At 41.4% G+C, this 17,840-nt stretch overlaps 1 protein-coding gene across 1 annotated transcript in view; it reads left to right on the top strand.

The window, feature by feature from the left end:
* The window catches only part of LRRK1 (leucine rich repeat kinase 1), a 116,538-nt gene that overhangs the window by 48,913 nt on the left and 49,785 nt on the right, over positions 1 to 17,840 (top strand). The window contains exons 4-5 of the mRNA XM_065871242.1: positions 663 to 842; positions 1,261 to 1,409. Of these exons, the coding sequence (XP_065727314.1) occupies positions 663 to 842; positions 1,261 to 1,409 (329 nt within the window). The remainder of the gene's footprint in view (positions 1 to 662; positions 843 to 1,260; positions 1,410 to 17,840) is intronic.

Below are 17,840 nucleotides of genomic sequence, written 5' to 3'. Positions count from 1 at the left end.
TATTTTTTTTAATCTTTATTTTTGAGGTCAGATAAATTCACTATGTTTTTTAAAAATATTTATTTGGTGGCACCAGGTCTTAGTTGTGGCAAGCGGGCTCCTTAGTTGTGGCATGCAAACTCTTAGCTGCAGCACACATGTGGGATCTAGTTCCCTGACCAGAGATCGAACCCAGGCCCTCTGCATTGGGAGTGCAGAATCTTATCCACTGTGCCACCGGGGTCACACGCAGCTGAAATATTTTAATCCTAAACTGCCTATCTCCAAAACCCATATCCCTGTGTGTGATGCTGCTCTAGGGATGAGGTCAGGGCTGGGGGTGAGGAAGAGAGTAAGGGGATGTTCACAATCCCACTACCCAGAGATAATTCTGCAGCACTGAAGGTAGTTCTTTCTAGTCTTATTTCCATTGTTAAGATCACACTGTTTTGAATGCTGCTTTTGAATGCTACTTTTCCTCAGTTGGTGTTATTCGATGAGCAGGTGGGTTTATAATGATGTGGGGAAATGTCATATGCAATTCAGAGGGACTTCCATAGACACTGTCAACTTGACGGAAGCAAATTTCAGCAGGAAATAGGGCCGTGATCGAAGGGGATTTCAGGGCAGGAACAACCAGTCCCTTCAGCCACCCTCTCCCTTTGTCCTGTCATCCCTGCCAGGTCCCTGCAGCCCCCAGCGATTACTGAACTGGATGCTGGCCTTGGCCTGCCAGCGGGGGCACCTGGCAGTGGTGAAGCTCCTGGTCCTGACGCACGGGGCCGACCCAGAGAGCTATGCAGTCAGGAAGAATGAGTTCCCTGTCATCGTGCGCCTGCCACTCTACGCGGCCATCAAGTCAGGTGGGTCCCCAGTCAGTACACCCATGAAAGCCATCACCCTGTCAAGATGTGGGCCCATCCTTCACACTCAACTTCTGCTCTCCAATGGCCTTTGTGGAGGTTTTCGCAACTCCATTCTTTGCGTCTTCAAAAGGTCTGCCTCTTTCCTCCTTCCCCCTACTCACTCCTGCAAGGGGATTTCAGTGACAGGGGCCAACCGTGGCAAATGGGACCATATTAGGAGGCACTTCAAAGGGCAAAGCCCCACAAAAGTTCTGTCACTAACAGGAACCTTCCGGCGTCAAGGGAGGTAATAGAGAAGTTCAACAGCACCAGTGCCCTTTTCATTTTTATTTCACATGTGAGTGTCTGCCCTTTTGGACAACTGTGACACACCTTGCATCCAAATGCCCTTAGCTCTCCACTTTCTGTCCTTTAGGGAATGAAGACATTGCCATATTCCTGCTTCGGCATGGGGCCTTTTTCTGTTCCTACATCTTACTGGACAGTCCTGACCCCAGCAAATATCTCCTCAGGAAGTATTTCATCGAAGCAAGTGCCTTGCCTAGCAGTTGTCCGGGAAAAATGGTGAGTAGTCACTGTCTGTGGATGAATGGATAAAGAAGAGGTGATGTATATATACAGTGGAATATTTTTCAGCCATGAGAAAGAAGTACATCCTTCCATTTTCAACAACATGGATGGACTTTGAGGACATTATGCTGAGTGAAAGAAGTCAGACAGAGAAAGACAAATACTGTATGTTTTCACTTACATGTGGAATCTAAAAAAGGCAAACCATAGAAACAGAGTAGATGGTTTGCCAGCGCCTGGGGGGTGGGGCAAATGGGGAGATGTTGGTCATATAGCCGAAGGTTGGTCACTTCAGCTAGAAGTTCCAGAGATCTAATGTGCAGCACTGATTACAGCTAATAGCACCGTATTATATACGTGAAAGTTTCCAAGAGAATAAAGCTTAAATGTTCTCACCACAAAAATGAAATAGTAGTTAGGTGACATAGTACAGGTGTTAGCTAAGGCTACAGGCGGTAATCATTCTGCAGTATATAAATGTATCAAATCAGCAGGTCATACATCTTAGCTTATACAATGTCGTATGTCAATTATTGCTCAATAAAACTGGGAAAAAAACACATACAGGAATTAGTTCTAGTTAGTTTACCATTTTAATAACAAAAATAATATTGCATTGTTTACATTATCTTCAACTTGACTTTTTAAATTTAGCACTCTATCACCGACTCCCCCTTTTGATCAGTCAATGTGGCTACATCTCATTCTTTTAAATACGTGCCTTAAATCTAGAGTGAATGTAGCTTAGTTGACAGCCCTTTTCCTGTTGGTAGACATTTGGATTATTTCTGGTTTCACACTTTCACCAGCTTTACATGGGGATATCTATCCCCATACTTTGGCCAGCACTAGATGTCCAGGAGCCTTTTAATTTTCATCACTCTGATGGGTAAAAATGGAATCTCCATGTTTTAATGTCCACATTTCTATTCTTAATAATATTGAGCATCTTTTCATATCATCATCAATTATTTGCATTTCCCTTTATGTGAGTTGCCTGTTACAGTTTGTTGATTATTTTTCTCAAGGATTACTCACCTTTTCCTTCTCATTTTGGAGAGTCTTTTTGTATGTTAGAGATTTTAAGCCTTTGTTTATCATACATGTTGCCAATATTTTTCCCAATCCATTATTTGTCTTCTGTCTGTTATCTTTTGAGATAACAAAGATATAAGAATATATAATCAAATATGTTTGTTTTTTCCTTTATGGCATTTGGGTTATATAAGAAAGTCATTTCACCCTCGATTTTATATAAATATTCTCCTAGAGTCTTTTATACTATTTTTACTCTTTTATTTTTTATATTTTAAGCTTTGATTTTTCTTGTATTTATTTGTATATGTGGTTTGAGGGAGGGAATCTAGGATTCCTCTCTTCTAGGTGGATGATCAGTTATTCCAGCACAATTTTTAAAATAAACTTTGATTTTCCCTCTGAATTGAAATGTCACTAATGCCATTTCCCCCAATATATGCCTGTATACATTTTGGGATTCTCTGCACTGGTCCACTGGCCTATTAATCTGTTTCTGTTCAAGTGCTATACTGTGTTGATTATAGGCATTTTATTTAAACCTTACAACCTGTTAATGCAAGTTTTCTACTCCTTATTTGGTTTTTTCAGAAATATCTTGACTGTTACCAGACATTCGTTTTTCCATTTTGTGCATTTCCCATGGTGACTCCCATGGCAATTTGTGCTGCGTTTATGTTCTTTGATGGGATTTTATAGTTTTCCTCGTAAAGATTTCCTGAACCTATTTTGTTTATTTATTACTGTTTTTGCCACTGTTTGAATGGAATATATATAATTCTTACCCATTTCCAGCTGGTATGAAGGAAAGCTCTTCTGTTTATTTGTTTTACCCAGTCCCCTTACCAACTTGTCTTACTAATTCTAGTTTTTAGAGGAGTTCCTTGAAACTTTTAGGTATATTATCAAGTCATCTGCAAATTTAAAGCAGGTTTGTCTTATCTTTTCTAATATTTATATAACTTACTTTATTTCATGGCTTACTGATTATCAGCAGAAATGTCAAAAGTTGAATCATCTGAAAAGAGCAGATGTATCTCTCTTCCTGTTTTTAAATGTCTTGGCATCAGCAGTTTATGGTCATTTGCTATAGACTTTTGGTAAATAGACTTGTTATATTTAGGTAGTTTCCATGTATTCCTTTTTGCTTAGGATTTTTATTAGAAAATGTTGCTGAATTTTGTTGGATCTCTTTTTAGCAGCTATGGATATATTCACAGAGCTTTTCTACTTTAATTTGTTTATGTAATGAATGATGATGATAGATATTGACCCAATATTGAAATCTTGTAATAATGCTAATTGGTGTTTTTATGGCTGGATTTGACCTATTGATATTTTATTTACAGTTTTTGCACCTGTATTTATAGGTGAATTGATCTATAATTTTCTATTTTTATTATCTTTATGAGATTTTGGTATAAGACTATGTTAGCTTTACAGAATGACTTAGGGAACTTCCCATTTTATTACAATCTGGAGAAGTTTCATAGGAATTATTTATTGTTAAAGATTGATTAGATAAAGCAGGTCTTTGTTTTGGGACTTCTTTTGAAGTCATTGATCAGTTCAGGTTGTCTGCTTTTGCTTATGTGCAGTTCAGGAGGTTATATTTTGGTAGAAAATCATCCATTTCCTTTAGATTTTTTAATTTGCCATCATAGTGTGTTACATTTACCTTTTTTGGTAATTCTTTTCTTCTATATTAGTAGTTATTATCATTATTATATTCCCATATTCCCATTTATGCTGTTGATTTATGATGTTGAACAGTTTTACTTTTTCTCTTTTGAATTTAATCAGACCAGCCAGGGATTTATGTATTCTAGTGGTCCTACCAAGGACCTAGATTTTCTTTATTTTTTTACGATTTATTTTGTTTGTTCCTTCATTCATTTTGGCTTTTATCTGTACTGAAACCTTCTTGACATCTTCTCTGAGTGTTTGGTTGATGGTGTTGTGGTCAAGGTGAGGCTCTGGCAGGAGACTTCCTGGCTCTAATCTGGGCTCCAGGCCTCACTGCTCTAGGACCTCCATCTGGTTACTTACATCTCTGAGGCTTGGTTTCCTCATCTACTGATTTTTATCTAGTTCTTCATATAATTCTAGAAGTTTTTGCTTCATACACCTGGTTTATGAGCCATTTTAACATATTTCGTTATATCAAATATCTGCCTTAATCCCGTCGACGCTTCTATCCTTAAAATTGGGTTTGTCTGCTCTTCACATGGCCACACTGCTCTTTTTTCTTTGCATCAACCTTGTTTAAGTTTCCTCAGCCTTTATTTTCAGTTTTTATTTTGTCTTAGGTGTATTTTTTGTAAACAGTATTGAGTTTTTAATCCCATCCGAGACTGTGTCTTTTGAAAGAAGAACCCACCCAACTCACATTTGTGTGGGACCTGTCATATTGGTTTATTCCTCCCATCTTTTTGATTATATGTATTGCTGTTTCCTTTTTACTTTTTTCTTATCATTGCTGGTTTCCTAGTTTCTAGAGAACAGTGATATTCTATTTTCCATAACTTGTTAGCTGTCTGTGCCTTGGCTGGTCTCAGTTATAAACAGAGTTAATCATTGTATCTACCTTGGAGGCCAGGTGTGCACTTAGCACAAGGCCTGGAACATAATAAGAGCTCAATAAACATTAAACATCAGCTTCATGTTGCAAAAGGAAATAAATAGTGATCATCTAACCCTTACATGTGTGTAGTGTTCAGTGTTTTTCCCAGCACTTTCTTTTCATATTTGATCCATACAACACTTTAGTAAGAATTGCAAGAAATATAATCTGTTTACTAGATGAAAGTATTGAGGTTTAGACATATTCTGTTACTTGTCCAAGAACAGAAAATATTAAACAGTGATACTCAGACCAGAATCTGAGCCTTCTTAACTTGGGGATTTTCTCATTTCATGATTCCTGAACTGTACCTCCCAGGTCTTTCATGTAGATCAGTGGTTCTCACACTTTTCTGTAATTGGAATTCCTGGAGGCTTTTTAAAAATCCTGATGCACAGGCCATACTGTACACTAACTAAATCTGAATCTCTGGGATGGGACCCAAATCAGTAGTTTTAAAAACTCCCCAGATGATTCTAATGTGTACCCAGTGACTTGCATTTTCTTGGCTTAAGGTTAAAAGCAGAAATGGTTGACATCTGTGTCTGTGATCTTTTCTACGGGTAACTCCTGCTAATTTGCCAAGATAGGGATAGAGCATGGAAGTGATTATTGCATTCTGCAAAGGCGAAGACAAAGAAAAGACAATGTTGCTTTTCTTCTTCTTCGCCCTTTTGGGTAGAATTGGAAGAGAAAATGAAATTACAGTGCAGCCTGAGTCATGAAGACTCCTTGGGCTTCCCCAAAGCAGGTGGTATTTTTTTTTTTTTATTCAAGTGAATTTCAGACTCAAGGGCCTTGCAGTGTGTGCAGCCAGTGTGTGCGTCTGGCTGCCATGATCTCTAACCTGTGACAACACTTTCCTTCTGTGCTGCCAGCAGAAGAGAGGGGGTTAGCGCGGAGGGGTCCAGTGTCAGGAATGATGACTCAGAAACCAGAGGTAAGTGCTTTGACCTTCCCAGGTGTGCAGTGGAGTTGAACTGGCATTTTTTGTTCAGAATATTAGACAAGGGCAGGCACTGAAAGGGTGCTTTGCTGCCATGTGTACACAGCCTGAAAACTCCCTTGCCTGCTGGCATTCATGGCAGTGACCTTGCTGAAGCAGTCATCTTGTTTTTTTCTGTATTTGTGTTCTGCCTCCCCCACTAGCTAGTTGATATTTTTTAATGTAATTGCTGCCTCTGTGGAAGCCACGGCCAGTCGAGGTTCACCATGCCTCTGTGTCAGGCACAGCCTAGTTCTCAGGCTGCCAGAACCTGCCTCTGCTGGCAAACGGGGAATGGCTGAGAAGCCCACGTTGATTTTCCACTGGCAGCGGGCGGGCTGCTCAGTTAGGTTTTGATGTTGTTTGGAAAGGAAAGTCTGAGAGCCCACACCACATGGTCTGGACACTTTTAAAAGAGCAAAAGCAAAGCCAAGTCAGACCTGGCCAAAGCTGTTCCTGGCTCTGGCTCACGGGTGCCCTTCTGGAAAACCGCCAAACCTTTGCCTGAATGCTTAATGAGTTGGCCTGTGTTCCTGGTGACTGTCCTGTCAATGTTTGCTTTGTTGCCATGAGAAACAACACTTTGATGCTGGCACACCCGGGAAGGAGCAGGAAAACAGAAATGCCAGGAGAGGCCTAAGCAGGGCCTGAACTAACCACGGTGTTTGCCCCATTCAGCAGTTAGAGGGCTGGGCCGGAGGGCACGCTGGGCTGTTCTGAGTATAGGAGTAAGTCCACAAGAGCTGAAATTGATTCTGAAACTACACAGTTGGGGAATTATTAATTTTCTTTATAAGTCCCTAATGATTTCAAATCTGGCAGCAAACCTAGAGAGGATCACTTATTACTACTACTACTACTACTATTGTCATTTTTGGATCAGCTCTGGCTTATGATGTACGTTAAACATTCCTAGTGACTGGCCATTCAGATGCCTGTATCTGTGCCCAAGCACAAACATCCTGGCTGCACATTCTGGGAGCTGAAGCAGCCCTTCTCCATCAGAGTGATCTGGTGGGTCTGAGGATTTGCATACATGGGATACTCAGAAAGGGCAGGCTGCAGCAAGTGTGGTTTCTCAGCCTTTGCTGGGGCCTTCATGAGCAGCTGACCAAGGGCTACTGACATTGTGAGCACTAAGGTTTCTGGGGAACATCCTTGCCCAAGGTTAGGCCTAGTGTTTGGTACAAGAGTCTTATTCAAGAATTTTACACTTTCTAGAACATTTCTACATCTGCACCCTGCACCTTCTCAGCTCCTCACGTCCTCCTCACAGCAGGTGGTACTGTCTCACAGAGCAGATGTAAGTCTCTGGGGCAGTAGGGCCCTGGCAGGTGAGAGGCAGACTGGGAGCAGCCTGATTGCCTGTGGTTCGGCCTTTCCACTGCTGGCTTGTGTGAAGGGAAGAGCCTTCACCTGCCTTCTGAGAGTTATGAGATCAAACTCAGAATTATTATTATGGGCCTCTTCCATCAGCTCCACTTTTCCTGTGCCCTGAAATTTAGCCAATTATTCTACTGTTTTCTCTAGTTTCCAAATACCAAATCTTTCCCCACTCTCATGCCCCATTCATACGCTTTCTCTGTGGAATAGACTCACCACTGTGTTGTTGTCCACATGGTGAGTGCTTCCTAGAACTTGAGAACAGATAGTGAGGGTCACAGGGTAGAACAGCTGAGCAGGTGCACTGTGTAACCGTTCAGGTAGGTGTTCCTGGTGGCCTGTCCCACTAGATCATCAAACATAATACAAAACAGCAGTTATACAAACCACTTATATTTAGTTTACAATGAGAAAATGATTCATAGAGATGCAGAAATACTAAAACTATTATTTGAACTTATGTGACAAACTAGAAAACACAATCAGGAAAGAATAAGAAAACATTATCAAATGTCATTGGAACTATTGGATATCAGCATAGACAAGTACATTCATAATGATATGAATAAATTCCAGACAGGTAAAAGTTAAGCACTGGAAATTCATCAGAATATACTTTTAAAAAGCAAATTTATTCCAGTTATAGAAGAAAATGATTCCATTTCAAAATTTTAAAGATATATGAAGATGTATAAAGACATATAGTCACAAATAAGATAAATGATATATATATATTAAACTTATTTATAGTAAAATATAATTTTACTATAGTATACTAATATAGTAAAATTATATTTTTAAAGAAATTTAAAAAAAGAAAAACATTAGCAGATACTTGAGAAAAAAGAATTGACAGAAACTGAAATCCAAAAAGCACCATTGACTCAATTATATGTCAGTTGATAATTGAGTTTAATTCAGTCAGTGTTTATATATCACCTACTAGTTGCTTGGGACTCAGCAGTGCCCAAGCCAGAGCCACGGCCCTTGCTGTCACATTGCTCACAAATGCCCTTGGGTAAGAAGTTAGGAGAAATGAACAGTTAATTTACACATGAGAAAACACAGATAGTAATTCATGGCATGGAAACATATACAATCTTATTGGCAATTACAGAAATTCAAATTAAAATGACTTGAAAGTACCATCACATACCTATTAAACTCGCAAAAATAAATATAAATGCTAAGTTAGGCACTTGGCAGCGTCAAAGAGAAAGGGACACCAAAGCCTTGCTGCTGGCACTATAAATTGGTTCCGTATGTGTGGAAAGTAATTGGCGTCATGTGACAAAAGCTATAAAACTCTTTTCTCCCAGAGAACAGCTCTGAATTTGGTATTTCCTTTCTGAAAGATACCTCTAGGATGTAACTCAAAAGAAAAAAAACGTAATTGCCACAACTGTACTGCTCAAAGCACTGCTATCTATAAGAGAAACTAGGAGGACAAAACCCAAATGTCCAGCAGCAGGGGGAACTCTACTGGCCATGATTACCCGCAGGGTGAACACCACACAACAGGGACAAGCGTGCCTGTCTCCTCATGCTCAGCACAGCGCTGCCCCTGGACACCAGCACTACCTCCACACCTCAGCCGTACGCCACGTCCGCAGGAAAGCCTGCCCCAGCCCACAGGCCAGGTCACATCCCCCCTTCCATCTCTTAGAGCTTCCTGCCATTTTATTCAGAGCACTTAACAAAGTTTGGGCTTGTCTTTTCTGGTGACATTCTTGTTTAATGTCAATTCCCCCATTTGACTGGAAGCTTCACGAAAGCAGGAATTTGTCCAGCTTTGCTCACCCTGTGTTTGCCCCTCATTGTAGGGCCTGGAACAGGATGAGGAGTGGTTGCTTGGATGGATGGATGGATGGATGGATGGATGGAAAATGGGTGGGTGGGTGGACGGATGGATGGATACCTGGATGGATGCATGGATGAATAGGTGAATAGATGGATGGATAAAATTTTATATATGTAGTAAACTTCCATTTACATAGGACTTCATGGCTAACAAAGTACTTTGCCAAATATTCTACTTTAATCTTCTGTACAAGTCTATGAGGTAGAAATTTTTGTCTTTATTTAAAAGTTGAGGAAACAGAGTTCTCTCAACAGAAAGTTGAATAGCTTAGTAACTGCAGAGATAGTATTTTTATTTCTTGTTTTTTTCTCTCTCTTGCATATTGCTATTGGCAAAATTCTTGAGTTGGAAGGGAGATTTTTTTGGTAAGTTTCCTATTTTTCAAAGGAATGACTGAAATACTACATGGAAAAAAGCACAATGTTGATTTAAAACAAACCTTGTTTATCTATTTTTAAGGATTTTAGCGAAGAAAAAGTGATAAATTTTATTAACTATGTTTTGGCATTCAGATGATTAAAAGAGGGCCACTTTTCTTTAACAAAATGTGCTGATGGTTTTCCATAAGTTACTACCAACAGTGCTATTTTCTTGGTATAGATCCTCCTTGGTTGCAGAACTGAAACCTTTGAGTTCACTTGTTGATTTCCATTAGAGAAGATTTTGTTACAGTTTTTGCATCCATGTGTTTGCATGCAGTTGGCTAGAATTTTAATGGCTCTTGCAAAGTAATTGGTTTTACTCATAAAATAAAGTGAGTCTTCTGTTAAGTAACCATGTATGTAACACAGAGACTATTTGTTCTTTGAAGATTGGATTGAAAAAGAATTATATTGAATTAGGAGCCTTTGGAGAGTGATTCTTTAGTTTCCTTATTTGTTTGTCTCATGTACATTGTTTTGTTTTTACTCTTATTGTGTCACTTTGAGAATTTTTTATTTTGGAATTAAATTTTGCATTTCAACATCATTATTTGGTTTGTTAGCTCTGGCTGAGGACGTCTCCCACAACTTAAACATTGTTTTTCGGCCATTGTTAGATTGTCATTTTCATTCTTAGATTATTAAGGTACTTTTATTTTTAGTCAATTGATTATCAATTTTATTATTTTCCAACAACTCTAGAATTGGTTTTATTTACCAACTTCCTTGTTTTTACTTCATTTTGGTTTTTCTATTTTTAGTCTAATTTTGTTTTCATTTCCCTGCTTTCTTTTAGCTTTCCATTCTAAGCAGGGCAGAGCTAGTTTATCATGCTTCACTTTTTCCTTTTTGTAACTGTGATCAGAATTGTTCGTTTTTTCCCCATTACTTGTGACGTTTCTGTTGTTCTAAAAATATACTTTACTGTTGTGAATTGGTTTTCTCTCCTACCCAAGCATTATTTGAAAGGGCATTTTTAATGGCCAAATAATTGGACACCTTTTAATTCTGCTTTCGTCATTGGTCTCTACCTTTACTTTGCCTTTGTCCAGGCATAAGATATGTAGGAGGCTTGCCCTTTTTCCCCCTTTTTCTCTTTTTACTTTTGCTTCTTACACAGAATGTAATCAATTTATGTGCAAGTTCATACTGATTTGAAAACAGAATTCGTTCTCCTGTTCCCTAGTATTTGGTCATCTCCCATTCTTATTGTAGTGTCCTCCATTCATTTTTTGCATATTTGACCTATCATATCCTGCTACTATTTTTCTTGAATTTTCATGGGTTTGTTTTTTACAAATTTGACCTGTGTTGGAACACAAAGATTTAGCATAGTTGTATTTTGGGGGTTGTGGTTAAGTGTCTTTATCATTATTGAGTCACCTTGGTTATCTCTCCTAATGCCTTTGAAATCATGTCAGCTATTCCATGGCCATGTGAATGAACATGGTGCCTGGTAGGCAGGGACCAGACAGAACATTAGGCACCTGAATCGTGATCCTGGTTCTGTTACCTTCAAACAGGTCACCTCACTGAGGCTCTTTATGTGCAAATTGTGCTTACAGGGTTACTGTGAGGGTCATTTGAAAAAGTTCTGTGCATGCATTGCAAAGAGTCACCAGGAAGGTATTATCATGTGATCACAGCTCAACTTCCAGAAGATTCCCCTACAGGGTTCAGGTTTGAGTGTGCCCTTGGAGGCAACAGACTGTTCCGTGTTGACTATTTAAAATGCCATTGTAGGTTTGCTTGTAAGTAATTTTTGTACTTACATTTCTCATTGATCTGGCTTCCTTGGTTATGTTTCCCTTTTTGTTTGTTTGTTTGAAATTATATTGGTAGCTAACCACTACTAATTCTGACATTTATAATATTTTTAGCAGGCAGGCTTTTGTCAGAACTGATTTCATTTTTTTCCTCTCACTAAGTCGTTTAATTTAATTTAAGTTGTTTAAGTGAGTCATTTAATTTATCTTCCTTCTGAGTTTAGAAGGAAGGCTGTCCTCCCCTTTCTCTTTTCCTCTCCCTTCTCTTACTCCCTTTAGTATTCTCAGGTCATTTTCGAAATTCTCCTTTTATACCCTAGAGTCCTCCCAGGCTTTTCCCTAAATTAATGACTGGTTTTACTGTCCTTTTCCCACCTTTTTATTATGTTTCTAATCTGCTTATCTTAAGAGACATCCTTCTGGCTTTCAAGAATCTCTGCTTCTTTCATTTCCTTTCTTAATCTGTGGGCTTCTGTTGATGGAATGTTCCGGATTCTCAGGTCTTGACTTCTCCAATTGTCATTTGACTTGTTACCATCTGTATCAGTGCCACCATAACAAAGTACCAAACACTGCTTGGCTTAAAATAACCGGAATGTATTGCCTCGAGTTCTGGAGGCTGGAATCTGACATCAGGTTGTTGGCAGGGCCATGCTCCCTGTCACAGCTCCAGTGGATGACCCCTCCCTGCCGCTTCCTAGTGTCTGGTGGCTACTGGCAGTCCTCAGTGTTCCTTGGTTTGTAGACCCATCACTCCAGCCACATGCCATCCTCCCCGTGTCTTCTCATCATCTTCCCTCTGCACATGTCTGCCTCTGTGTCTAATCTCCGCTTTCCATAAGGACACCAGTCATACTGGATGAGGGCCCACCCTAATGACCTCATTTTAACTTGATTACCTCTATAAAGACCCTGTTTCCAAATAAGCTCAAATAAACTTTTTCTCAGGTACTAGGGATTCAACATATCTTTTTCAGGGACACAGTTCAGCCCATGACACCATCCTTATGGCTGTTGCTCCATTGCCCTTGGCCTGGTTTGCCCACCGTGGCCACCTCATGTGCACAGGCAGATGGCCAGTCAAGGCCCAGGCTCCTTCTCATCCTTTCACTTTCAATGCCCCCTCCCTCCTGAGAGCCTATCCCTGCCAGGGTGCAGGGACTTGAGCAGTAGGTGTTTGGAAGCCTTGCATGGAGGGTTCTCCAGGGCCGAGGATGTGGGGCATAGTCCCAGTTTGCCATGGCCCTCACCAGCACAGGGAGACTGGACCAGAGTTGCTGTCTCCAGCGTGCTGATCCTCTGTCCAACTGACTCCACCTCACTTAGAGCCTCCTCTGACAGTCTGGGCTCCTGAAAGACACTCGTAGGCTTGAAATTTACCCCAACTTGTTGGCATTCATGCACAGATCCCCTTCTGCACAAGCACTGACATCACTCAGGTGGCCTGGGATGTGTCTTCAGATTCTGTGACTGGCTCTGCTGCTTTGAGCACCTTCATTTTTAGAGTTTCTTTTGGCTTGTTCTTCAGCCCTTTTAATGAGTCTGCTCCTTTCAGATTAGACCTGTTGGTTTTGCACTTCTCCGGATGTCTGGTGCCCTGACTGTTCCTTCACATGTCAGAAGGTGGCTCTTGTCTTCCTGGCTGGTTCAACAAGGAACCACCACCCAGGAATCTGCTTACCCACAAAAAGAAAGTTTTGGGTTTTATGTAGGCCAAGGGTTCATTAATACATTTTAGAACATTCTATGTATTTCTCCCCTATTTTAACACGTGTGTCTTGACTGGAAAGACTAATTCTACTGACTGCCTTTTTTGTGTCATGCTGTGCTGTCATTGAGCTCTCGTCTGTCCCCTCAAGGGACAGTGAGATGGGAACACAGGGAGAAGAGATGCAGATTCTGCTTTGTGGGCTCAGTAGAGACCTAGTAAGGAGGCAGTGTTGGAACTTGCTCTTGTGGGTTCTCAAAATTGCAGAGGCACACCCCTCCCCCAGCATTGGGGCAGAGAACCCTTCTCTGTGTCTGCTCAGGGCCCAGTTGCCAGCCCCACATCTCTCAAGGTTAAAGCCAGCCTAAAAACATTGTCAATTTCAGCCCTTCATGAACAATTATATTCTTCAACCATAAGGGTTGCACTGACATAAAAGCATGAGAGATGTCATTGTAGTCCACTGGCTCATTCACTGTGTTATTTTTGTATGGAAGCTTCAGGCAGCATTATATGAAGGCAGGTAATTGCCCTCCTGGACCACAGCTTCCATCACAGAACAAGGAGACCTTCTTATGCAGAGGTAACCCCAAACATCACTTTCTGTAATGAGCCAAGTGCCCTAGTCCTTCTTGAACTGGTCCTGGTCACCACCACTGCCTTGGAAAGCAAGTTTCTTAAGTCATCATACAGTGTCTTCTGGGAGAGCAGTACTTCCTTCTGTTTGGCCCAAAATTGAAAGGGCTCATGCTTAAGGACCAGCATGAGCATATTCTCTGTTTCCTCCAGAGAGATGTGCCTTAACCATGGCATTGTTGAACTTTGGGGATCTCCACAGCGAGCTGTCTTTGATTTTGCAGTTCAGTGTGCATGGATTTAATTATACAATTGCTGGCTTCACCACCTCAGAACCTGGTTTATTGTGATCCTGCCCAGACTAAACATAAATAAGTAATGAGGGCTACATTTCCCAGCTACATTTCCATGTCAGGTGTACTGTGCATCCTTTCTCCTTCCTTCTTCCTCTCTGCCACTTTGGAAACACTTGTGCACCCTATAATGTTTGTGCACCAAAAGGAAAGTAACTTGTATATGTGAAAGTTTCAGACTAACCCAAGACCAGGTAGAAATCCTACATGTTTTTCTAACCACCATCCAGCCCAGAAGTCTTTTCACAAACATGTCTGAATTCTGAGTGTGTCATCATGTTTTCTGACTTCTTGCTTTTTGCTACCTCTCCCTGGGCTTGAGTTTCACAAATTTCAACACTGCAGAAACTCTAGTGGATGTAAGACCTAGAAAGAGCTCAGTTTTAGGAACTGGCAGCATCTGCTTCCTCCTCTTTCTCATGTCTAGAGAATTCAGTGCCACACACAGCCACTCTCTTGTTATTGATGATTTACTTCTGATAAATAGTACCTCCCAAAGAAGCACAGGAGGCTTCCCTGCAGGTGTTCTTTCCTGGCTTTCTGGTCAACATCACATACTCTTAGTCCTTGAAAGGTGACTAGATGCATGTTCAATACACACACAGCTCTTCCCTTCGAGACATAAACTCCCTGAGCTGGTTCCATCTGCAGCATCCATATCTTCAACCCCAGTGCCTGACAGGCTGGCCTGCACTTGGCAGTGCTCAAGTAAACGCTGCTAACTGTGAAGCAAGATGGCATCCTTGTTACCTAACTGGGGGCTGTAACGCAGACACTTACTGGGTGTGAAGAAGGTGGTCCTTGCCCCAGGGCTTTCAGGACTAGTAGGATTTAAATAGGAGGGAAAAGGGCTGTGAACTCCAGGGAAGAGAAGGCAGAGCAGGGAGCACACTTTTGCCTTTGTCGTGGTAGCAGGACAGAGTGCAAAGGCGGAGGCCAGTCCGCCTGCAGAATCTGGGATCCTTGAGTGACCTCATGACACCCACGATCAAAAGGAGACCAGCTCTCTGGTGAAAACTTGCAAAACTCTCTTACCTCCAGTCCCACCAACCTTGTGTCTCCTGCAGCCCCAGAGCACCCTGGCAGCCCTTTGGCACATTGGCCAGTCAGGTACTGACAGTAAGCTCACTGTCAGGCCCCCACAGCCTTCCTATGAATTCCAGTCCACTTTCTGAACCCTATGGGTCATTTATGAACAGGCAGTTTCTGTACTTTAGTTGGCAATTTCCCTTTGGTCTTGAATCCTCTGCTCTAGGAGTAGGCCCATTCCCCAGTTTCTTCTACCTAGAACAAATTATTAACCCCAGCAGCCATCTGCCAACAGGAGCACAGAGGGTGGGCAGAGGTCGTGGAGGAGACAGTGAGACAGAAATTTGGGAAGTGATTGGGGCAGATTGTGGAGGTGTGGGGCTTTCTGGGGAGGGAGTTCAGGTGTTCTGCTGCAGGTGGGCTGGGGTGCAGGAAGGCTGAGGGGTTTGAGTAGACCTTGGTATTTTAGGGTGATCGTTCTGGTTAGAGGTGTTAATAGATGGATTGCTGGTCCCAGTGGCTTGATTCTTTTCAGCACACAAACATTTACTGAGTGCCTGCTGCATGCTAGGCACGGTGCTGAGCTTCACACGCAGTCAGACAAGGTGCAGCACTGGAGATGCATGCAGTCGGGTTCTGGATGGCCACACTGCCGGCTGGGGCAGTGGAGACAGAGATGACCCTTGGGCTGACTTAGTGCAGCACGGAACCCGCAGGCAGGTTCCTATAAGGGGAGTTGAGCCTGGTAGCGCCTGTGAAAGTACCCACCTCCACCTCGACTGGCCCGAGGCCCCACATGGGGTTAGTTAAGCAAACACAGGGCTCCAGTCTCCCAAGGCTGAGCCTCTGCTCCTTATGTGGTTCTAGGCTGCAGCTCCAGGGTCAGAGGACAAGAAGGAAATGCAGGAGGAAGATTGCCATTGTCAGGACAGAACATCTCAGCTGATCCTCCAAAAATGTGCTGCAACTAGTTTACGTCACAATAACAACCTGAATCTTTCCTGTTGTTTTATTTATTTTTGATGGCCCTTAGAGAGTTTTATTTATAGACACCTAAGGTTTGTTATTTAAAACCAAAACCAGCCTCCTTTTCATCTTGCATTTGACTGCCATTTCAGTTCAGGTCCAAACTATTTGATATTGAATGACCAGAATGGCCCCACAGGGTGAGTAGAGAAAGTTAGACTGCAATCTGGACACCTTGGATTTATGTCCAGCTGTCTGGCCCTGGACCTGGGGCCTGGATGTGTCTTTGAGAACCCAGGAAAGGGAGGCAGCCAGACCCTTAGAGAGCCTTCTTTGACTTGGCATCGCAAAGACTGGCATGGCTCCTAGATTGGCTGTCATGATTACTCCAAGGCTCTCTGTGGGAAGCCATTGTCCTTCTCAAGAGTATAAGCCAGAAAGAATCCTGGGTCCAGAAGTGACCTAGATACCATCCGGTCCAAGCTGATCATTTAGCAGATTAAAACCAACAATAATAAGGTGAAGGGTGACACAACTATGAATTTTTATGGAAAGATTAGGAAGAAGCCAATGTGACTGGATTCAAGTTGGAGGCATCAGAATGCACTCATGTTAAATATAGGGTTCTGTTGGATCAATGGGCCAAGAATCAGTGACAACCTAATATCAATGAGCATACCCAACACCTAGATCTTGGTTTCTAAATACCATTTTCTGTTAAAGGGAATCAGGGCTGGTACTTGGAAAGGACCAGAGGAAACTCGAACATCTTATTTTATCAGGAAGTAAGGGAGTGCCCAAAACTGATAGGGATATGTCAGAGGAACACAGGAGTCCCCTTGATGGGACTCCCAGTGGTCAAACTGGGGACTACCTGAGCATTGGAAGAAATAATAATGAATTATAATACTTTGAATTTAAAAAGGATCTGTGAGTCCATAGTAATATTTAAACAGGTGGGGAGGGACATACTTCTGTACAGAAGAATGACACGTAACAAATGTAGATGGAATGGTAGTTTTAGAAAAATTACCACCTTGTAACCACCAATGTACTAAGTGAGTAAGGCCCTGATCAACAATGGATGCTGAAATCATTGGGTAAACTGATGTAGGAACATAAAATATTCACAGATAGTCTCAGAATATCACCCCACAGATTGCTGATTAATCACAAAGAGTAAAATGGAACTTAACCCAAGGGATCAGACCATTAGTGAAATAACCTGACATCAGGTGCCCTCTGGTGGAATTCAATTGGTAGGACTCAACATTGTCTGAGATTTTTGCCAAAAATGCTTAACTTGAATCTAAACATTAGGAAACAACTCAGTAAATTCAGATTATGGAATATTCTAGAAGACAACTAGAATGACTTGAAAGCTTACAATGCCAAAGTTGGAAAAGACATTAAAAGACATGAGGATTCTTCTAGATTAAAGAAAATAGAGACATGTCAACTAAATGCAATGTGTGATTCTTGATGGGATCCTGGATCAAGATACAAAATAGTTACAAAAGACATTTCTGGGGTATTTGGGAATATTTGAACATGGATTGTGGATTTGATAATGTATTGATTTCATTTCTTGAAAATGATAAATATATGGTTGTCACGTAGGAAAATATTCTTGTTCTTCAGAGATACATGTTGGTGTAAAGTGCCATGATAGCTATAATTTACTTTCAAATGACTCAGAAGATAAATGAAAAGTGTGT

Source organism: Phocoena phocoena, chromosome 2 (genome assembly GCF_963924675.1).
Source record: "Phocoena phocoena chromosome 2, mPhoPho1.1, whole genome shotgun sequence".
NCBI classification, from domain to species: Eukaryota; Metazoa; Chordata; class Mammalia; order Artiodactyla; family Phocoenidae; genus Phocoena; species Phocoena phocoena.
Note: the sequence above shows the minus strand (reverse complement) of the source record. Positions and strands in the feature narration are given on the sequence as shown.